The sequence below is a fragment of the Entelurus aequoreus genome, linkage group LG25 (assembly GCF_033978785.1).
Source record: "Entelurus aequoreus isolate RoL-2023_Sb linkage group LG25, RoL_Eaeq_v1.1, whole genome shotgun sequence".
Lineage (NCBI taxonomy): Eukaryota > Metazoa > Chordata > Actinopteri > Syngnathiformes > Syngnathidae > Entelurus > Entelurus aequoreus.
In genome coordinates this window covers 41,290,232-41,313,740 of record NC_084755.1, presented here as the reverse complement: position 1 = coordinate 41,313,740, position 23,509 = coordinate 41,290,232, and the positions used below count along the sequence as shown (strand labels likewise).

General features: G+C 37.9%; 2 protein-coding genes across 5 annotated transcripts in view; one reads left to right on the top strand and one right to left on the bottom strand.

Annotated features, from left to right (window-relative positions):
• The window catches only part of LOC133642818 (matrix Gla protein-like), a 102,442-nt gene that overhangs the window by 15,642 nt on the left and 63,291 nt on the right, over nucleotides 1-23,509 (top strand). For 3 of the 4 annotated variants that reach the window (XR_009824607.1, XR_009824608.1, XM_062037217.1), the window contains exon 3: nucleotides 3,106-3,280. The gene's annotated coding sequence lies outside the window, so the exon portion shown is untranslated. Of the gene's footprint in view, nucleotides 1-3,105; nucleotides 3,281-9,559; nucleotides 9,687-23,509 lie in introns of those variants that run through there. The other variant, XR_009824609.1, reaches the window with a different exon arrangement.
• Nucleotides 51-3,167, bottom strand: pde6hb (phosphodiesterase 6H, cGMP-specific, cone, gamma, paralog b). The gene is made up of 3 exons (XM_062037218.1): nucleotides 3,015-3,167; nucleotides 1,291-1,439; nucleotides 51-1,211 (listed from the first exon to the last, which is right to left on the bottom strand). The coding sequence occupies exons 2-3, from the start codon at nucleotides 1,431-1,433 to the stop codon at nucleotides 1,094-1,096; spliced, it is 261 nt and encodes an 86-aa protein (XP_061893202.1). The 5' UTR covers nucleotides 1,434-1,439; nucleotides 3,015-3,167; the 3' UTR covers nucleotides 51-1,093.

Genomic DNA, 23,509 nt, shown 5'->3' with positions numbered 1-23,509 from the left:
TTTTTTGTTCAAATAAAGAAAATAATGACATTTTTGTGGTCCCCTTTATATAGAAAAGTATTGAAAGGTATCGAAATACATTTTGGTAGCGGTATGGGGACAAGACTACAATGTACTAATATAATCCACTTCAAGAAAGTCTTCCAACTGGAAGTGTTTACAAAGTACAAAAATAAGAACCATGATAAACATTCTGAATTTATTGATAATCTTATTTCTCTCACAATATGTAATACAACTTATTATTTATTTTTAATGTTATTACTTATGGAGTATATTGTGAATAAATTGAGAACAGAAAGTGAACAAAAGGGCGGTATAGCTCGGTTGGTAGAGTGGCCGTGCCAGCAACGTGAGGGTTCCAGGTTCGATCCCCGCTTCCGCCATCCTAGTCACTGCTGTTGTGTCCTTGGGCAAGACACTTTACCCACCTGCTCCCAGTGCCACCCACACTGCCTTAAATGTCACTTAGATATTGGCTTTCACTATGTAAAAGCGCTTTGAGTCACTAGAGAAAAGCGCTATATAAAATATGTAATCCACAAAAGTGTTAGCAACTGCCATGTAAAGGAAAAGGGATAGGATTAAATAAGCTCTGCTTCTTCCTCCTCCTTTTCGAACATGTTGAATAGAGAAAACTGTGAATATGTGATGCATCATGCATGTTCCAAACTCAACTCCTGCGTGCACCTTGCCTATACCCTGCATCCCGGGCTCACGCCAACAGGGACGAGCGCAGGGTTCTGGTGTGTTCACCCCGCAAGAAAGACCAGCGCAGTTGTGAAAATAAACCCGTTTAATTGTGACAGTACATTGTGTTGGGTTTGGGCTGGCAACACGCACGCACGCACACACACACACACACACACACACACACGGGTGGTCTCTAAGACAGGAAGTGGGTGGAGAAGGTGGTTCCTCCACTCTGTGATGGAGTCCAAGTGATGTTGCCAACTTGGTAGTAAAAAGAAGGGAGGTAAAAAAGATATTTACACATTTAAAGAGACTTTTGAGGAGAGATGGACGACATGAAGGTTTCTCATCAACAGTACGTATGAGTGGTAATGGCAGGAGGTAGATGACGAGAGGGGGGTTAGATGATGCCGTATTTGGCCAGGTCGCTGAGCTCCATGTCTCCGAAGGCCTCCCAGGGGCAGACCACCGTGATGTCGGTGCCCAGACCCTCCATGCCCGGGATGTCGTCACCAAAGCTGGGGAAAGACAATCACATTAGACGGGAAGCTCCTTTTTTTAAAAACATTTTTTAACATTCGCTTTAGCTTTCTTTACCCCTTCTGGCCCGGTTTGGGGGCCTTGCTCTTGAACGTGCGGGTCTGCCTCTGCTTGAACTTGGGCGGGCCCTTCTTGGGCGTGGTGGGGCCCTGGGTTGCACCAGGGGCCAGGGCGCTCGATGCTGGGGGGCCGGCGTTCATTTTGATCTTGGAGAAAAAAACAGAAAAGAAGAATACAAACAAGCTCTCTCGGTGTTTTGATCCTGTTAGCACTAATCTGCGCAGATTATGCAAATGAGGTCAGAGGGCAAGATTAGCGCTAATCCCAGTTTGACTAATTGCCTTCCTCCAAACCAGGCCGCAGCATTAGGGACACATGTTATCTTTTTTTAAATCCGATTGATCACACGCTTCAATTTGGGTTAATCATGATTCATCACAGGGTATTAGTCACTTGCATAATGTCAATCAATAAAAGAAGAGCACAATATTTGGACTCAAATGCAGTTTTATTTCTTTTTTACTAAGCTTTTTTATTTTTGTCAGAATACAGGAACATGTTTAAATTTACAGTCACTTGAATGCACCACATTTATGTTCCCAGGGTATCAGCCACTTGCATATATATATATATATATATATATATATATATATATATATATATATATATAGTTTTAAAAAGCCCAATATTTGGACACAAATATATACATTTTTTTATTTTTATATATAACATATTTACACATTTTGTCAGAATACAGCAACACATTTGAATTTACGGTTACTTGAATGCACCACCTTTATTTGCCTAGGTTATTAGTCTCTTGCATAATTTAAATCAATTAAAAAAAGAGCCCAATATTCGGACACAAATGTAATTCAGTATTTCATTTTTTACGTATAAAACATTTCAAAAAAAATATTTGCATTTTTGTCAGAATACAGGAACATTTTAAAATGTACTGTCATTTGAATGCCCCACATTTATTTCCCCAGGTTATTAGTCTTTTGCATAATTTAAATTTTTTTTTTAAATGACCTCAATATGTGGACACAAATGTTTTTTTTTTTATAAACATTTTTTAAATATTTTTATTTTTGCCAGAATACAGGAACATTTTTAAATACGTGTCACCTGAATGCACCACACTTATTTTCCCAGGTTATTATTCATTTGTATAATTTAAATTAATAAAAAAATAGCCCAATACTAGGACACAAACATTTTTAAAGAACTGTCACTTGAATGCACCACATTGATTGTTCCCACACTTGATGTATTTTGAAGGTAAAGAAGTATATGTACGCCCCAAATAAATTGCACGATGAATCCGTGTATGTACATGATTAATGTTTCATAATTATATAACTATCATCTTTATAATTAATGACATGTATTTTTGACAACATAACTTTGTTCACCTCAGACTCTCCAAGTACTCCAACATTAAAACACAGTAGCTTAGTAGGCCTAAGTGTTCATTAAAAACAAGGCAGAGGTTGTTTTAACGAGTATATTTCATATTTTATGGTACATTACACACAGTTTGAACAGTAACACTGTTTGAATATTTAATGAGGTAATTCTTGGGCGTACCACCAGATGGAGCCACTCTACCAGTTCTATTGTTTTTTTATCGGATTAAATTCTGCAAATTGCACTTTTATTTGATCTATTTGAGTTGATTTTCAAACAAACTCAATACGCCATTCGGTCTACTTCCTGTTTCCCATGATGCACTTGAAACCCCCCATCAAGTACAAAGTCAGAATGCAAGTTCTCACCTGTGCCAGGTATCTCACCACGTCCTCCTCCTTCTTCACGCTGGTTGTGTGTCTCCTGCTCTTATATCCTCCTCTCTGATCCTCTTTCCAGTCCCAGGAGAAGGTCAGTCCGAGGCTCCGCCCCCTCGTGCCACCTGCTGCCAAGGAGACTACGTCAAAGATCAATCTGGAAGGATTTAGTCCTCTAACACCTCGACACGCAGATTTACAACCAGGAGGAGAAGAAGAACCTTCTGGTCCCGTTGGTGCGCCATGTGACTGCTCAGGTCTGGTGTGCACACGTGTTTGTTTGTGTGTCTTTGTGGTAACACAACTTTAGCTGCACGTGCACAATACCATGAGGTCCACTGCAGTGGACATTTATGCTGGTATGCTTTTGTCAGAGTTACATCATTTAGGAACATTTTGTCCACTGCAGTGGACATTTATTTTGGTATGCTTTTGTCAGAGTTACACAATTTAGGAACATTTTGTCCACTGCAGTGGACATTTATTTGGGTATGCTTTTGTCAGTTACACATTTTAGGAGCATTTTGTCCACTGCAGTGGACATTTATTTTGGTCCGTCTTTTGTCAGAGTTACACAATTTAGGAACATTTTGTCCACTGCAGTGGACATTTTTTTGGGTATGCTTTTGTCAGTTACACATTTTAGGAGCATTTTGTCCACTGCAGTGGACATTTATTTTGGTCCGTCTTTTGTCAGAGTTACACAATTTAGGAACATTTTGTCCACTGCAGTGGACATTTATTTTGGTATGCTTTTGTCAAAGTTACACAATTTAGGAACATTTTGTCCACTGCAGTGGACATTTATTTTGGTATGCTTTTGTCAGAGTTACACAATTTAGGAAAATTTTGTCCACTGCAGTGGACATTTATTTTGGTATGCTTTTGTCAGAGTTGCACAATTTAGGAACATTTTGTCCACTGCAGTGGACATTAATGTTGGTATGCTTTTGCCAGAGTTACACATTTTAGGAACATTTTGTCCACTGCAGTGGACATTTATTTTGGTATGCTTTTGTCAGAGTTACACAATTTAGGAACATTTTGTCCACTGCAGTGGACATTTATTTTGGTCCGTCTTTTGTCAGAATTCACAATTTATATCACTGCCATTGTATCGACTGTTATTGGACCTGCGTGATGTTGGACACCCCCCCTTTACTTTGAAAATATCCAAATATCACTGCCATTGTATCGACTGTTTTTGGACTATAAAAGTATAAATATTGCACTTTATGAAATATAATCTGTTTCAAAGTATAAATATTGTACACTATAAAGTGGTCTATTGCAGAAATATGAACATTTAAATATTGTACAGTATGAATAGTAAACTATTTCAGAAATATAAAAAATATAAACAATTAACACGCTAATTGTCAGCTACCGATTACCGCTCTAGTTGTCAGCTAGCAATTGGCACGCTAGTTGTCAGTTATTGATTAGCGCTCTAGTTTCCAGCTAGCGATAGGCAAGCTAGATATCAGCTAGTTGTTAGCGCATTAGGTGCAGCTAGCGATTTGCACTGTAGGTGGCAGCTAGCGATTAGCACTGCCATTGGCAGCTAGTGATTATGCGCTAATTGTCAACCAGCAATTGGCGTGCTAGTTGTCAGCTAGCGATTGGCACTGTATTTAGCAGCTAGCGATTACGTACTAGCTGTAGCAAGGGATTACCACTGTAGTTGTTAACTAGCGAATATGCGCTAGTTGTCAGTTAGCGATTGGCACTGTAGTTATCAGCTAGCGATTACGCGGTAGTTGGCAGCTAGCGATTACGCATTAGTTGCAGCTAGCGATTAGCACTGTAGTTGTCAGCTAGCGATTGGCGCGCTAGTTGTCTGCTCACAATCAGCACTCTAGTTGTCAGTTATCGATTATTGCTCTAGTTTCCAGCTAGCGATTGGCAAGCTAGATATCAGCTAGTTGTTAGCGCATTAGTTGCAGCTAACAATTAGCATTGTAGTTGGCAGCTAGCGATTATGCGCTAGTTGTTAGGTAGCGATCAGCGCTCTTGTTGTCAGCCAATTATTAGCGCTCCAGTTTACAGCTAGCGTTTGGCTACCTAGATATCAGCTAGTTATTAGCGTATTAGTTGCAGCTAGCGATTACCGCTGTAGTTTTCAGCTAGCGATTATGCGCTAGTTGTCAGCTAGCAATTGGTGCGCTAGATGTCAGTTCGCAATCAGCACTTGTTGTCAGTTATTGATTAGCGCTCTTGTTTCCAGCTAGCGATTGGCAAGCTAGATATCAGCTAGTTATTAGCGCATTAGTTGCAGCTAACAATTAGCATTGTAGTTGGCAGCTAGCGATTAGCACTGTAGTTGGCAGCTAGCGATTATGCGCTAGTTGTTAGGTAGCGATCAGCGCTCTTGTTGTCAGCCAATTATTAGTGCTCCAGTTTACAGCTAGCGTTTGGCTACCTAGGTATCAGCTAGTTATTAGCATATTAGTTGCAGCTAGCGATTAGCGCTGTAGTTGTCAGCTAGTGATTACGCGCTAGTTGTCAGCTAGCAATTGGCACGCTCGTGGTCAGCTAGCAATCAGCATTCTTGTTGTCAGTTATTGATTAGCGCTCTAGTTTCCAGCTAGCGATTGGCAAGCTATATATTAGCTAGTTGCTAGCGCATGATTTGCAGCTAGCAAATAGCACTGTAGTTGGAAGCTAGCGATTAGCACCGCCTGCGCTCCTTCACTTTAATGGCTGGATTACAACTGCTGACTTCCCTCCCTCACACCAGCAGAATGTGTAAGAGTTTAAGGAAGTCATTCCAGGATTGCCCTGATTGGCTTAGACTCCACGTGGGCTCCCAACATTTCCCACAACTCCTAAATCCTCTTTTTCCACCTCACTTCATATCAGATTACATTTTAATCCATTTTCTTTGTCATTATGAACACATGCAAAGTAAAATAGTGTAATATGTGTCAGTATAGTGTGTAGTATATGTATATATATATATATATATATATATATATATATATATATATATATATATATATATATACATATATATATATATATATGTATATATATATATATATGTTATTTGTATTAATTTATTATTTATATATATATATATATATATATATATATATATATATATATATATATATATATATATATATATATATATATATATATATATATATATATATATATATATATATATATATATATATATATATATATATATATATATATATATCCATCCATCCATCCATCACTGCTTATTCCTTTCGGGGTCGCGGGGGGTGCTGGAGCCTATCTCAGCTACAATCGGGCGGAAGGCGGGGTACACCCTGGACAAGTCGCCACCTCACAGGGCCAACACAGATAGACAGACAACATTCACATTCACACACTAGGGACCATTTAGTGTTGCCAATCAACCTATCCCCAGGTGCATGTCTTTGGAGGTGGGAGGGGCCTATCCCCAGGTGCATGTCTTTGGAGGTGGGAGGAAGCCGGAGTAGAACCCACGCAGTCACGGGGAGAACATGCAAACTCCACACAGAAAGATCCCAAACCCGGGATTGAACCCAGGACCTTCGTATTGTGAGGCAGACGCACTAACCCCTCTTCCACCGTGCTGCCCTATATATATACTTATTTATTTATTTATTATTATTATTATTATTATTATTTATTTATTTTTATTTTTAAAATAAATAAATATTTAAATATATATATATTTATTTTTAAAAAAATTCTATGTATTTTTTATTTCATTTTGATTCACTTTTCTAGTACATTTTTCTTTATTTATTTATTTATAAAAAAATTTTTAAACATTTGTTTACTGGATTTTTAACATTTACATGCCAGAAATACAATGAAACACATGTCACAGTGGAAGAGGGGTTAGTGCGTCTGCCTCACAATACGAAGGTCCTGGGTTCGATTCCGGGCTGGGGATCTTTCTGTGTGGAGTTTGCATGTTCTCCCCGTGACTGCGTGGGTTCTACTCCGGCTTCCTCCCACCTCCAAAGACATGCACCTGGGGATAGGCCCCTCCCACCTCCAAAGACATGCACCTGGGGATAGGCCCCTCCCACCTCCAAAGACATGCACCTGTCTATCTAAATTTTCAAATTTTTCATGGATGTTACTCAGCACCATCCTTGAAGTATGTTAGATCTTCCCCTGTTAGCATGCTAACATTAACGTGCTAAACTAATTTTGTACTTTTAAACCTAATAATCCTTGAAGTGTTTTATCACAAGCAGACTTTGTGAGCGCCAACAACGATCACTTTATCAAAATGATGATGATTCATATTTTTGAGCCCGAACACAAAGAGGATGAGCAATAAGTTTTAGAAGCCGGGTGATGTATGCAGTTTTCTTGTGGCAGTGTAGCATTAGCAGCATTGCTAGGTGCTGTACATACAAAGTAACCATCATAAAACAAACACTTACATGTAATATTTCCAGTCTCGCTGGGATGCCGACCGACGACACGCTCACATAATTCTGTTTAGACGAAGGAAAGTTGCCACAGCTAGCATCTTTTTGTGTCTTTTTTGCCACCTCGGGGACGTAAAAGTGGACCAGCTTGTCAGACCGTAGCCACATTTGTGAGAGATGCATGAATTATCATCTAGAATGGACTTTTAGCAAGTTAGAGACCAAGCAGAAGCAGCCGTCGTCTTGCAGCGTGTCAACAATAGCAGTGTAAGCTAGCATTAGCTCACTGCTATCAATGCACCACTAAAATAGTCCGTCTGCGTAAGCGCTTATAATAACAATGTCGCTCCTATTTGGTTAATGTTCAGGTCATGACATGTAAATGGAGTATTGGCACTTTCTGGATGTTTTTAAAGAGGACCCTCCACCTGTTGACTCAATTTTTTAGATATTTATTTACCATTTAGAATGCGTAAAAAAGCCCAGCATATGTTCTTGTCTTACATAAGGATTGAGAATGATAAACAGCACATCTCTTTCCAATGTTTACATTTTTCCAGAATGACTGACCTCATTCTTTAAAGGCCTACTGAAATTATTTTCTTTTTATTTAAACGGGAATAGCAGATCCATTCTATGTGTCATACTTGATCATTTCGCGATATTGCCATATTTTTGCTGAAAGGATTTAGTAGAGAAAATCGACGATAAAGTTCGCAACTTTTGCTCGCTGATAAAAAAAAAGCCTTGCCTGTAGCGGAAGTAGCGTGACGTCACAGGAGCTAGTATTCCTCACAATTCCCCGTTGTTTACAATGGAGCGAGAGAGATTCGGACCGAGAAAGTGACGATTACCCCATTAATTTGAGCGAGGATGAAAGATTCGTGGATGAGGAACGTTACAGTGAAGGACTAGAGAGGCAGTGATGGACGTATCTTTTTTCGCTCTGACCGTAACTTAGGTACAAGCTGGCTCATTGGATTCCACACTCTCCTTTTTCTATTGTGGATCACGGATTTGTATTTTAAACCACCTGGGATACTATATCCTCTTGAAAATGAGAGTCCAGAACGCCAAATGGACATTCAGTGCCTTTTATCTCCACGACAATACATCGGCGAAATGCTTTAGCTACGAGCTAACGTGATAGCATCTTGCTTTAACTGCATATAGAAACAAAAGAAATAAACCCCTGACTGGAAGGATAGATAGAAAATCAACAATACTATTAAACCGTGGACATGTAAATACACGGTTAATGCTTTCCAGGCTGGCGAAGGTTAACAATGCTGTGCTAACGACGCCATTGAAGCTAACTTAGCAACCGGACTGCACAGAGCTATGCTAAAAACATTAGCTCTCCACCTACGCCAGCCAGCTGCGTTCCAGCGATCGGCAGAAGGACGAAGGACTTCACCCGATGCGTTTGGCGGCCCGGAGACGTAGGAAGTCAAGGTGAAGTCGGCGGCTAGCGCGGCTAGCACTCCAACAAAGTCCTCCTGGTTGTGTTGCTGTAGTCCGCTGCTAAAACACCGATCCCACCTACAACTGTCTTCTTTGCAGCCTTCATTGTTCATTAAAAAAATTGCAAAAGATGTCCAGAATACTGTGGAATTATGAAATGAAAACAGAGCTTTTTGTATAGGATTCTACGGGGTACCATAACTTCCGTTACTCGGACTTCGTCACGCGCATACGTCATCATACCGCGATGTTTTCAAGCGGAAGTTTCGCGGGGAATTTAAAATGTCACTTTATAAGTTAACCCGGCTGTATTGGCATGTGTTGCAATGTTAAGATGTCATCATTGATATATAAACTATCAGACTGCTAGTAGTGGCTTTCAGTAGGCCTTTAAGGCCAATATTTCAGCAATTCCCACTAATTGTGTAATATTTGTGTCAATGATTGTAATCCACATTTTAGTTCATGAGTGGCGTAATCAATATTTTAATTCCCAAATGTTCCCCGGAATAATCCCAGTGGAAGTGAAACAATGCCCTTTGTAGGTTGGTAGGTTGGTAGCAAAGAGCGGTTGTTAAAAAGTGAAAAGGGTGTAGTGCGAGATCTGTAAGCTGTGGTATTAAAGAAGGACGCTGATGAGATTGGAGCGTTGTCTTCTCACAGGGCCAGACTAATTGGATGTTCCTAAATCAGCGAGCATGACGTCGCGCTGGCGAGGAGCGACGCGGCGGGGGTGGATGGCGCTCAACCCACACGGAAGCGGTGGAAACATTTAGTGGAGGTGCTGCCCACTTTCTCTCATAGTGTGTGTTGTATGAACCACACCTCTCATGCTACACCATTATTTGACTTCTCACTCACGTTGCCAGTCATTTGACTTCTTCTCAGTTGATAATACAAACCCCAAAAAGAAGTGAAGTTGTCAGGTTGTGTAAAAGGTAAATAAAAAGAGAATACAACAAATCCTTTTCAACTTATATTCAATTGAATAGACTGCAAAGACAAGATATTTCATGTTCACACTGAGAAACTTTGTTCTTTTGTGCAAATAATCATGAAGTTAGAATGTAATGGCAGCAACACATTGCAAAAAAGGCATGTTTACCACTGTGTTACATGGCCTTTCCTTTTAACAACACTCAGTAAAGGTTTGGGAAGTGAGGAGACACATTTTTGAAGTGGAATTATTTCCCATTCTTGCTTGATGTACAGCTTAAGTTGTTCCTTCTCATATTTTAGCCCTCACACATTTTCAATGTCTGGACTACAGGCAGGCCAGTCTAGTACCCACACTCTTTTACTATGACTATTGTAACACCTGGCTTGGCATTGTCTTGCTGAAATAAGCAGGGGCGTCCACAATAACAACATATGTTGCTCCAAAAGCTGTATGTACCTTTCAGCATTAATGGTGCCTTCACAGATGTGTAAGTTACCCATGTCTTGGCCACTAATACACCCCCATACCATCACACATGCTGACTTTTACACTTTCACCCTAGAACATGACTTGGCCACTAATACACCCACATACCATCACACATGCTGCCTTTTACACTTTCATTCTAGAACAGTCCAGATGGTTCTTTTCCTCTTTGGTCCGGAGGACACCACGTCCACAGTTTCCAAAAACAATTTGAAATGTGGACTCGTCAGACCACAGAACACTTTTCCACTTTGTATCAGTCCATCTTAGATGAGCTCAGGCCTGGCAAAGCGTTTCTGGGTGTTGTTGATAAACGGCTTTGGCTTTGCATAGTAGAGTTTTAACTTGCACTTACAGATGTAGCGACCAACTGTAGTTACTGACAGTGGTTTTCTGAAGTGTTCCTGAGCCCATGTGGTGATATCCTTTACACACCGATGTGGCTTTTTGATGCGGTACCGCCTGAGGGATCCAAGGTGTGTAATATCATGGCTTACCTGCAGTGATTTCTCCAGATTGTCTGAACCTTTTGATGATATTACGGAGCGTAGATGGTGAAATCCCTAAATTCCTTGTTGAGAAATGTTGTTCTTCAACAATTTGCTCAGGCATTTGTTGACAAAGTGGTGACCCTCGCCCCGTCCTTGTTTGTGAACGACTGGGCATTTCATGGAAGCTGCTTTTATACCCAATCATGGCACCCACCTGTTCCCAATTAGCCTGTTCACCTGTGGGATGTTCCAAATACGTCTTTGATGAGCATTCCTCAACTTTCTCACTCTTTTTTGCCACTTGTGCCAGCTTTTTTGAAACATGTTGCAAGCATCAAATTCCAAATGAGCTAATATTTGCAAAAAACTACCAAAGTTTCTCAGTGTGAACATGAAATATCTTGTCTTTGCAGTCTATTCAATTGAATATAAGTTGAAAAGGATTTGTTGTATTCTCTTTTTATTTACCATTTACACAACCTGACAACTTCACTGCTTTTGTATTTACATCCAGTTGCATTTCTCCAGGACCCTCCTTTGGGAAGATGTCATGCAAAGGATGCTGGGAAATGGGAGCAGTGCAAAGATAGTAAGAAGACGAGGGAGTAAGCCAAAGGTTAATTGTGAGTGACAAGCGCTCACAAGCATTTGTGCTGCCTAACTCTCATCAGTGCGAGCTCAACACGCCATTTTTCATCTTGCATTTTGTCTGCAAAATGAAATCATTTCTGCTTCTAAACGATGTAAAAGAGACTGATCTCGAAGTGAAGCCCGATTAAAAAGTAACTGGAGGGTAGATAATTGATGAGCCTTTTGTCTGCTTTCGTGTATTGCTGCACCGTGTTGTGGACGTTCAGGAGTACGCTTGTTTGTACCTTCGTGTCAATATTTCACTGCTGCATATTTATTTTGTTGTTTTTAGCATGCTAATATTAAAGTGCTAGCTTTTTCACCTAATTTTGCTACAGTTTACCCTAGAGTCATATAACTTGCTATGTGACAGCTGTTAACTGTTAGTGTGCTAACATTAGCACACTAACAATAAAGTGCTCACTTTTTTTTTCTTCTAATTTTACACTTTTTTCTCCAATTCCGCAGCGATACACCTTAAAGTGTATGTGAAACAAGCTGTTAGCATGTTTACGTTAGCATGCTGCTACCATTAAAGTGCGAGCATTTTGAGCTAATTTTGCAACCTCTTACCCTACAGTCATTAAACCTGGTATGTGGCACTTTTTAACCGTTAGCATGCTAACATTAAAGTGCTAACTTTTTTTTTTTTAGTTAGTCTTACACTTTTTTCTGTAATTCCCCAACCATACACCTAATTGTCATATAACTTGGTATGTGAAAACTGTTGAGTGTGCTAGCATGCTAACATTAGCACACTAACAATAAAGTGCTCACTTTTTTTCCCGAATTTTTCAGTTTTTTCTCTAATTCCGCAGCGATACACCTTAAAGTGTATGTGAAACAAGCTGTTAGCATGTTTACGTTAGCATGCTGCTACCATTAAAGTGCGAGCATTTTGAGCTAATTTTGCAACCTCTTACCCTACGGTCATTTAACCTGGTATGTGACACTTTTTAACCGTTAGCATGCTAACATTAAAGTGCTAACTTTTTTTTTTTTAGTTAGTCTTACACTTTTTTCTGTAATTCCCCAACCATACACCTAATTGTCATATAACTTGGTATGTGAAAACTGTTGAGTGTGCTAGCATGCTAACGTTAGCACACTAACAAAGTGCTCACGTTTTTTTTTCTAATTTTACACTTTTTTCTCCAATTCCGCAGCGATACACCTTAAAGTGTATGTGAAACAAGCTGTTAGCATGTTTACGTTAGCATGCTAGCATGCTACCATTAAAGTGCGAGCATTTTGAGCTAATTTTGCAACCTCTTACCCTACAGTCATTTAACCTGGTATGTGACACTTTTTAACTATTAGCATGCTAACATTAAAGTGCTAACTTTTTTTTTTTTAGTTAGTCTTACACTTTTTTCTGTAATTCCCCAACCATACACCTAATTGTCATATAACTTGGTATGTGAAAACTGTTGAGTGTGCTAGCATGCTAACGTTAGCACACTAACAATAAAGTGCTCACTTTTTTTCCCGAATTTTTCAGTTTTTTCTCTAATTCCGCAGCGATACACCTTAAAGTGTATGTGAAACAAGCTGTTGGCATGTTTACGTTAGCATGCTAGCATGCTACCATTAAAGTGCGAGCATTTTGAGCTAATTTTGCAACCTCTTACCCTACAGTCATTTAACCTGGTATGTGACACTTTTTAACCGTTAGCATGCTAACATTAAAGTGCTAACTTTTTTTTTTTTAGTTAGTCTTACACTTTTTTCTGTAATTCCCCAACCATACACCTAATTGTCATATAACTTGGTATGTGAAAACGGTTAAGTGTGCTAGCATGCTAACGTTAGCACACTAACAATAAAGTGCTCACTTTTTTTTCTCGAATTTTTCAGTTTTTTCTCTAATTCCGTAGCGATACACCTTAAAGTGTATGTGAAACAAGCTGTTAGCATGTTTACGTTAGCATGCTACCATTAAAGTGCGAGCATTTTGAGCTAATTTTGCAACCTCTTACCCTACAGTCATTTAACCTGGTATGTGACACTTTTTAACCGTTAGCATGCTAACATTAAAGTGCTAACTTTTTTTTTTTTAGTTAGTTCTACACTTTTTTCTGTAATTCCCCAACCATACACCTAATTGTCATATAACTTGGTATGTGAAAACTGTTAAGTGTGCTAGCATGCTAACGTTAGCACACTAACAATAAAGTGCTCACTCTTTTTTTCCCGAATTTTTCAGTTTTTTCTCTAATTCCGCAGCGATACACCTTAAAGTCTATGTGAAACAAGCTGTTAGCATGTTTATGTTAGCATGCTACCATTAAAGTGCGAGCATTTTGAGCTAATTTTGCAACCTCTTACCCTACAGTCATTTAACCTGGTATGTGACACTTTTTAACCGTTAGCATGCTAACATTAAAGTGCTAACTTTTTTTTTTTTAGTTAGTCTTACACTTTTTTCTGTAATTCCCCAACCATACACCTAATTGTCATATAACTTGGTATGTGAAAACTGTTAAGTGTGCTAGCATGCTAACGTTAGCACACTAACAATAAAGTGCTCACTTTTTCCCCCCGAATTTTTCAGTTTTTTCTCTAATTCCGCAGCGATACACCTTAAAGTGTATGTGAAACAAGCTGTTAGCATGTTTATGTTAGCATGCTACCATTAAAGTGTGAGCTTTTTGAGCTAATTTTGCAACCTCTTACCCTACAGTCATTTAACCTGGTATGTGACACTTTTTAACTATTAGCATGCTAACATTAAAGTGCTAACTTTTTTTTTTTTAGCTAATTTTAAACTTTTTTCTCTAATTCCCCAACCATACACCTAAGAGTCATATAACTTGGTATGTGAAAACTGTTAAGTGTGCTAGCATGCTAACGTTAGCACACTAACAATAAAGTGCTCACTTTTTTTTTTCTAATTTTACAGTTTTTTCCTCTAATTCCGCAGCGATACACCTTAAAGTGTATGTGAAACAAGCTGTTAGCATATTTACGTTAGCATGCTAGCAAGCTACCATTAAAGTGCGAGCATTTTGAGCTAATTTTGCAACCTCTTACCCTACAGTCACTTAACCTGGTATGTGACACTTTTTAACCGTTAGCATGCTAACATTAAAGTGCTAACTTTTTTTTAAAGCTAATTTTACAGTTTTTTCTCTAATTCCCCAACCGTACACCTAAGAGTCATATAACTTGGTATGTGAAAACTGTTAGTGTGCTAGCATGCTAACATTAGCACACTAAAAATAAAGTGCTCTCTTTTTTTTTTCTAATTCTACAGTTTTTTCTCTATTTCCGCAGCGATACACCTTAAAGTGTATGTGAAACAAGCTGTTAGCATGGTTACGTTAGAGCTACCATTAAAGTGTGAGCTTTTTCAGCTAATTTTGCAACCTCTTACCCTACAGTCATTTAACCTGGTATGTGACACTTTTTAACCTTTAGCATGCTAACATTAAAGTGCTAACTTTTTTTTTATAGTTAATTTTACACTTTTTTTCTCTTAATTCCCCAACCATATATCTAAAAGTTATATAACTTGGTATGTGAAAACTGTTAAGTGTGCTAGCATGCTAACGTTAGCACACTAACAATTAAGTGCTCACTTTTTTCTTCTAATTTTACATTTTTTTCTCTAATTCCCCAACCATACACCTAAGAGTCATATAATTTGGCATATGACACAAGCTAACTGTTAGCTAGCTAACATTAGCATGCTAACTATTTGAGTTAGTTTTACACCAGAGTCATATATCTTGGTATGTGACATTTGTTAACTGTTAGCATGCAAGCGATGGCATGCTGGCAAGCTAACTTAAGCACCCTAAATTTTCATCTAATTTTATTCTTTTTTTTTTTCTATTTCCGCAGCTATTCACCTTACAATCATATACCTTGGTATATGAAACATGCTAAATGTTACCATGCTAACATTAGCACACATGCTAAATTCTAGCCATATAATGTAAGCATGCTAACGTTTTAGGCTAGTTCTGTAGTTCTTTTTGTACAGTTACACCTAAAACTGACAGATTCAGACACTCCGCACCATCTTATAAGTACGGCGACCCTCAGCCAGAGAGGTCCAGGGTACAGATAGCAGGCCCTTTAAAATTTTTGGGGAATTTTCTAGTTTTACATATAATTGTTGTGGGTTACTTGTTTGGGGGAGAGAGGAAAGGACATTTGACATGCTTTAGGTCGTATTTCTGGACTGTATATGTCTAAAATCTAATAAACAAATATTTTTTTAAAAATGTTGGTTTCCCAACAATATTATGTTAATACATATAAACATATTTATTGATACAAAAACATCTTTCATTGCTTGACATAAATGTCTACTACAGTCAGATGGATTATACAGTAGTGCTGCATTGTTCTTCTTACAGGTTGCATAATTGTGTGCGTGTGTGCGTGTGTGCGTGTGTGCGTGTGTGCGTGTGTGTGTGTGTGTGTGTGTGTGTGTGTGTGTGTGTGTGTGTGTGTGTGTGTGTGTGTGTGTGTGTGTGTGTGTGTGTGTGCGTGTGTGCGTGTGTGCGTGTTCATATTTCTAGTCATGTACTGGTTAATACAAGCCAATGTAGATGTGCATATAATCAACATGTATTTTGCAGCACCAGCACTTATTGGATGTACTAAAAAGGTCAGCATTAGTATATCTCCGCCTGTAAGGCCGTGCATGCAAATAGGAAACGCTCCATTCCAGCTGCTGGGATATTTCGCCTCAGGGTTTGTTTTTTTGTGGGGTCTTTAAAAAGTGTCATATTTTATTTGTAATGCATTAAATATTGGATGCATTTCCCAGCCTGGTGGTAAATGTGACTTTGTTGTGTTGTAACGTCCTCCAGAGGGACTAAATACCCCCACTGACTGGAGCGTTCGATTATGGTTTACCTTCCAACATGTTCCCAGATACAACATGATACACAGGGCTCCAATTTAACCCTCGTCATTTGCCGTGATGCCCTAAAAAAGTGACCAACATCTGCGGCAAAAACATGCCGTGACCGCCTTTGACTTTTTACCAGTTAATAAAGGAGGGATGTAATAATAAACGGTATAATTATAATTCGCGATAAAATTCCCGATGGAAAAAAAATTCCAACACCAACCATTTCAACTCATTTTGAACATTCAAGGTTTTTTTTTACCATTTGAAAAAAAAATCCCTTTTCCCGGAAATGTTTTTTTAAATTCCCAGATTTCCCAGAATTCCAGGTATTCCTGGACATTTTTCCCATTCAAAATGAATTGGCCATTTTTCAAACTTCCACCATTTCCACATTCTTCAACCGATTTAAACCATTCCACCTTCAACACATTCCACTCATCCTGGAAATTCAAACTATCGTGTTTCCAAGTTTAAAAAAATTCCAGGAATTCCCAGAATTCCGTTTTTTTCAAATCCTTTTTTCTGTCGACTACTCCTTCCACATTTGTCAACCCACTTCAACCGTTCCACAGTCCAAACATTCCTCTTAATCAGGACAAAAAAAAAAGTTGTTTTTTGAACTGGAAAAATTCCCGGTTTTACCGAAATTCCTGGAATTCTTTAATACCATTTTTTGTTATTAAAAATGTCACTACTTCAACATTTCTCCACCGATTTGAAAAATTCCAATACCAACCATTTCAACTCATTCAGAACATTCAAGTCTTTTAACATTTTACCCAAAATTCCAGAAATTCCCAAATTTCCATGAAATTCCCATTGAAATGAATGAGACATTTTTCCAAGTTCCACAATTTTCATCCGATTCAAACTGTTCCAACTCCAAAATATTCAGTCTGTTCAAAATTGTGTGCTCTCCTGCAACATTTTTTTTTGAATTCCCGTATTTCCAAGAATTCCCAGTTTTCAGGGACATTTTCCCCATTGTCCATTTTTTCTTTAAACTTCCACAATTGCCACATTTTTCAACCGATTTAAACCATTCCACCTTCATCCTGGAAATTCAAACTATCATGTTTACAAGTTCAAAAAAATTCCAGGAATTCCCAGAATTCCGTTTTTTTTTCAAATCCTTTTTTCTGGCGACTACTCCTTCCACATTTGTCAACCCACTTCAACCGTTCCACAGTCCAAACATTCCTCTTAATCAGGACAAAAAAACAAAGTTGTTTTTTTGTGAACTGGAAAAATTCCCGGTTTTACCGAAATTCCTGGAATTCCTTAATACCATTTTTTTATTAAAAATTTTACTACTTCAACATTTCTCCACCGTTTTGAAAAATTCCAACACCAACCATTTCAACTCATTTTGAACATTCAAGTTTTTTTTTTACCATTTTAAAAAAAAATCCCTTTTCACTGAATTTTTTTTTTTAATTCCCAGATTTCCCAGAATTCCAGGTTTTCCGGGACATTTTTCCCATTCAAAATTAATTGGCCATTTTTCAAACTTCCACCATTTCCACATTCTTCAACCGATTTAAACCATTCCACCTTCAACACATTCCACTCATCCTGGAAATTCAAACTATCATGTTTACAAGTTCAAAACATTTCCAGGAATTCCCAGAATTCCGTTTTTTTCAAATCCTTTTTTCTGGCGACTACTCCTTCCACATTTGTCAACCCACTTCAACCGTTCCACCGTCCAAACATTCCTCTTAAACAGGACAAAAAAACAAAGTTGTTTTTTGAACTGGAAAAATTCCCAGTTTCACCGAAATCCCTGGAATTCCTTAATACCATTTCTCTATTAAAAATGTCACTATTTCAACATTTCTCCACCGATTTGAAAAATTCCAACACCAACCATTTCAACTCATTCAGAACATTCAAGTCTTTTAACATTATTCCCGAAATTCCCAAATTTCCATGAAATTCCCATTAAAACGAATGAGACATTTTTCCAAGTTCCACAATTTTCATTCGATTCAAACTGTTCCAACTCCAAAATATTCAGCCTGTTCAAAATTGTGTGCTCTCCTGCAACAATTTTTTTTTTGAATTCCCGGATTTCCAAGAATTCCCAGTTTTCAGGGACATTTTCCCCATTGTCCATTTTTTCTTTAAACTTCCACAATTCCCACATTTTTCAACCGATTCAAACCATTCCAACACCAGCAACTCATCCAGCTAACACTTTCCCAAGTTCCACACCAAATTCAGTTTTTCCTGGAAATTCAAACTCTTCAACATTCAAACTATTCCTCCATTCATTCTACATTCTGTCAGCATTTCACTTCAACTTCAGCATTGGAGCATTCACACATTCATCTAGTATTGATGATGTATTTGAATGCTAGAGCTCAGGCCCTGCTTCCCAAGGGGTAATACAAGAATCTCCCAGCAGGGGGCAGATGAGCTCCATGCCCAGCATCCTCTGCAAGTGCAAAGTTTGTGTGGGTGCAAAAGAGGACAAGTCCCACGCTTTCCGTACACGGCAGCTAAGAATACAGTACTGGTACTGCAGCTAAGAATACAGTACTGGTACTGTACGCGGTCTGGGGGAGATCACCATATGTCATTTTGTGTGGACTTCCATTTGTCTGCATCCTTTTTTTATGACTTTAAAACCCACACGGATGTGCTTTAGTGGTGAAAGCCTGAGCTTATTATAGACGGATGCTCTAACTATACATAAGTTTAACCCTGGATGACTGAGAAATCTCAAGTTCCTATTTGTGCACACTCGAAGCTCTTTAAAGTTCAGTATTGTTGGCCTAAACTCCGCAGTATCGTGGCCACTGATCGGCTTATGTTGGAAAAAAGGAGTGTACAGGTGATTACCACATGTCTGTACAGGTGATCACCTCATGTCTACAGGGCTCTCGTAAAGTTAAAAACTACATTTCCAAGGTCCTTTTTAATGCTGGGTTTTTTTCTATTCATAATGAATCATTCCTAGCACGCAGAAAGTGCTAGAACGGCGATACACCAGGGATTATTGGATGTCCTTGCTCCGAAAAACACTTGATATTTATGGGAAAAGTTGTATTTTGACGGGCGCAAAAGAAAATACCGGTAATTGAGAAGCACTGGGTTCATCATTAATTAACTAATAAAAATATGTATAACCTGGACCGGAAATTTCTATATGCAAACTAGGGTTGTACGCTATACCGGTACTAGTATAGTATTGCGGTACTAACCAATCAAAAACGGTACTATACTCTGTTTGAAAAGTTCCGCTTCCTGGGCATGACGGCGCGTCGTCACGTGGTGACATTGCTGCTTTTATCAGCAGAGGAGCATGTTGGGCAGCGCACACGCACAGAGTACTTACAAGCAGACACAGTGTGTAGACAGAAAAGGGAGAATGGACGCATTTTTGGTGTAAAAAGTCAAGATAAAGGTGAAGGAAGAGCTGCTTTAAGACATGGCTAGCTAGTCGGCAGTGTTTTAGCTACTTCTAAATCACTAATCCTCGTCTCCATGGCGACAAATATAGTATGTTTCTTACAAGTATCATTATCACTGGAGGACGAGGAATAGCTAAACATGCTTCACTACACACCGTAGGAGGATACAATAGCTCACCGGCGTCACAATGTAAACAAATGCCATGGGTGGATCTACACCTGACATCCACTGTAATGATACCAAGTACAGGAGCGTATCTAGTCGATACTACTATGATTACATCAATACTTTTTATCGTCACAATTTTTTTTCTCCCCTTTTTCTTAAATGTATATGATGTTTATAAAGTCAGTAAATACGTCCCTGGACACATGAGGACTTTGAATACGACCAATGTATGATCCTGTAACTACTTGGTATCGGATCCATACCTAAATGTGTGGTATCATCCAAAACTAATGTCAAGTATCAAAGAAGAGAAGAATAAGTGATTATTACATTTGAACAGAAGTGTAGATAGAACATGTTCAAACAGAAAATAAGCAGATATTAACAGTAAATGAACAAGTAGATTAATAATCCATTTTTTACAGTTTGTCCCTCATAATGTTGACAAAATAATAGGTGTATAAATGACACAATATGTTACTGCAGACTAATTAGGAGTCTTTGTTTGTTTACTTACTACTAAAAGACAAGTTGTCTAGTATGTTCACTATTTTATTTAAGGACTAAATGACAATAATAAACATATGTTTCATGTACACTAACATTTTTTGTTCAAATAAAGACAATAATGACATTTTTTGTGGTGCCCTTTATTTAGAAAAGAATCAAAAAGTATTGAAATACATTTTGGTACCGGGACAACCGTAATGCCAACACAGTTTCTGCGCGGCCGCTGCGAAAGAGCACACATGAGAGCGGTGGCGCCGCGATCTATTTAGTGGAAAACAGTGGAGCAGTTTTATTTATTCATTTTTAATATTGCACACGTGTTAAAAGTGCAGCTTTAATATTGATGTATTTAATGGAAAACACGTTTGGAACATCTTTATTTCAGCTATTGTCACTACAATGTGCATTAAGGCTGCTCATTCTGTACTGAATGACAGTTAGTACTAAATACAGTAGAGGAGGAGCAACACTGTCTACTCCAGTGTTTTTCTACCTTTTTTGAGCCAAGGCACATTTTTTGCGTTGAAAAAATGCGGAGGCACACCACCAGCAGAAATCATGAATAAACGAACTCGGTTGACAGTAAAAAGTCATTGTCGCAATTGTTGGGTATGACTTTAAAGCATAACCAAACATGCATCACTATAGCTCTTGTCTCAAAGTAGGTGTACTGTCACCACCTGTCACATCACACCCTGACTTATTTGGAGCTTTTTTGCTGTTTTCCTGTGTGTAGTGTTTTACTTCTTGTCTTGCGCTCCTATTTTGGTGGATTTTTCTCTTTTTTTGGTATTTTCCTGTAGCAGTTTCATGTCTTCCTTTGAGCTACTTTGTTTTAGCAATCAAGAATATTTCAGTTTTTATCCTTCTTTGTGGGGACATTGTTGATTGTCATGTCATGTTCGGATGTACATTGTGGACGCCGTCTCTGCTCCACAGTAAGTCTTTGCTGTCGTCCAGCATTCTGTTTTTGTTTACTTTGTAGCCAGTTCAGTTTTAGTTTTGTTCTGCATCGCCTTCCCTAAGCTTCAATGCCTTTTCTTAGGGGTACTCACCTTTTGTTTATTTTTGGTTTAAGCATTAAACACCTTTTTACCTGCACACTGCCTCCCGCTGTTTCCGACATCTACAAAGCAATTAACTACCGGCTGCCACCTACTGATATGGAAGAGTATTACACGGTTACTCTGCCGAGCTCTAGACAGCACCGACACTCAACAACAACACATCATTTGCAGACTATAATTACTGCTTTGCAAAAAATATTTTTAACCCAAATAGGTAAAATTAGATAATCTCCCACGGCACACCAGACTGTATCTCACGGCACACTAGTGTGCCGCGGCACAGTGGTTGAAAAACACTGGTTTACTCTACCACTACTTTTCTTGTTTCAGCCCACTAAATTTACTGTAAACGACTCAAATGTTGAGGAATTGCGTCGACTAAAACTACATTAATTTAGATGACTAAAATATGACTAAAACTAAAATACATTTTCGTCAAAAGACTAGATCATTAAAAGTCATAAAAACTGCTGTCAAAATGTACTTTTGCTGTCTTTTTAATATTCATATTTCATATTTAGAGGTGTCCAAAGCCTAAAATGGCTAAAGCTAATAAAACACACACATGAAGATTTTCACTAGAGATGTCCGATTATATCAGCCTGACGATATTATTGGTTTATAAATCCTTTAAAAATGTAATATCGGAAATTATCGGTATCGTTTTTTTTATTATCAGTATCGTTTTATTATTTTATTTTTTATTTTTTTTATTAAATCAACATAACCCTCCCCCATTTACACTCATTCACACAAAAGGGTTGTTTCTAGGGATGTCCGATATTGGCTTTTTGCCGATATCCGATATTCCGATATTGTCCAACTCTTTAATTACCGATACCGATATCAACCGATACCGATATCAACCGATATACACAGTCGTGGAATTAACACATTATTATGTCTAATTTGGACAACCAGGTATGGTGAAGATAAGGTACTTTTTAAAAAAATTGATAAAATAAAAAAAAGATAAATAAATAAATAAAAATTATTGAATAAAAAAGAAAGTAAAACAATATAAAAACAGTTACATAGAAACTAGTAATGAATGAAAATGAGTCAAATGAAGTGTTAAAGGTTAGTACTATTAGTGGAGCAGCAGCACGCACAATCATGTGTGCTTACGGACTGTATCCCTTGCAGACTGTATTGATATATATTGATATATAATGTAGGAACCTTGCAGACTGTATTGATATATATTGATATATAATGTAGGAACCTTGCAGACTGTATTGATATATATTGATATATAATGTAGGAAACTTGCAGACTGTATTGATGTATATTGATATATAATGTAGGAACCTTGCAGACTGTATTGATATATATTGATATATAATGTAGGAACCAGAATATTGATAACAGAAAGAAATGGGGGGAGGGAGGTTTTTTGGGTTGGTGCACTAATTGTAAGTGTATCTTGTGTTTTTTATGTTGATTTAATAAAAAAAAAACAAAAAAAAAACAAAAAAAAAAACGATACAGATAATAAAAAAACCGATACCGATAATTTCCGATATTACATTTTAACGCATTTATCCCTAGTTGTTTCTTTCTGTTATTAATATTCTGCTTCCTACATTATATATCAATATATATCAATACAGTCTGCAAGGTTCCTACATTATATATCAATATATATCAATACAGTCTGCAAGGTTCCTACATTATATATCAATATATATTAATACAGTCTGCAAGGTTCCTACATTATATATCAATATATATCAATACAGTCTGCAAGGGATACAGTCCGTAAGCACACATGATTGTGCGTGCTGCTGCTCCACTAATAGTACTAACCTTTAACACTTCATTTTACTCATTTTCATTCATTACTAGTTTCTATGTAACTGTTTTTATATTGTTTTACTTTCTTTTTTATTCAAGAAAATGTTTTTATTTTATTTAATACATTTTTTAAAAAAGGACCTTCTCTTCTCCATACCTGGTTGTCCATATTAGGCATAATAATGTGTTAATTCCACCACTGTATATATCGGTATCGGTATCTGTTGATATCGG

Bases quoted from the DNA above. Each gene is read 5' to 3' on its own strand.
- pde6hb (XM_062037218.1), bottom strand. From the start codon at position 1,433: ATGAACGCCGGCCCCCCAGCATCGAGCGCCCTGGCCCCTGGTGCAACC. The intron at 1,212-1,290 runs GTAAAGAAAGCT...GTCTTTCCCCAG, and splicing joins CCCAAACCGGGCCAGAAGGG to CTTTGGTGACGACATCCCGG.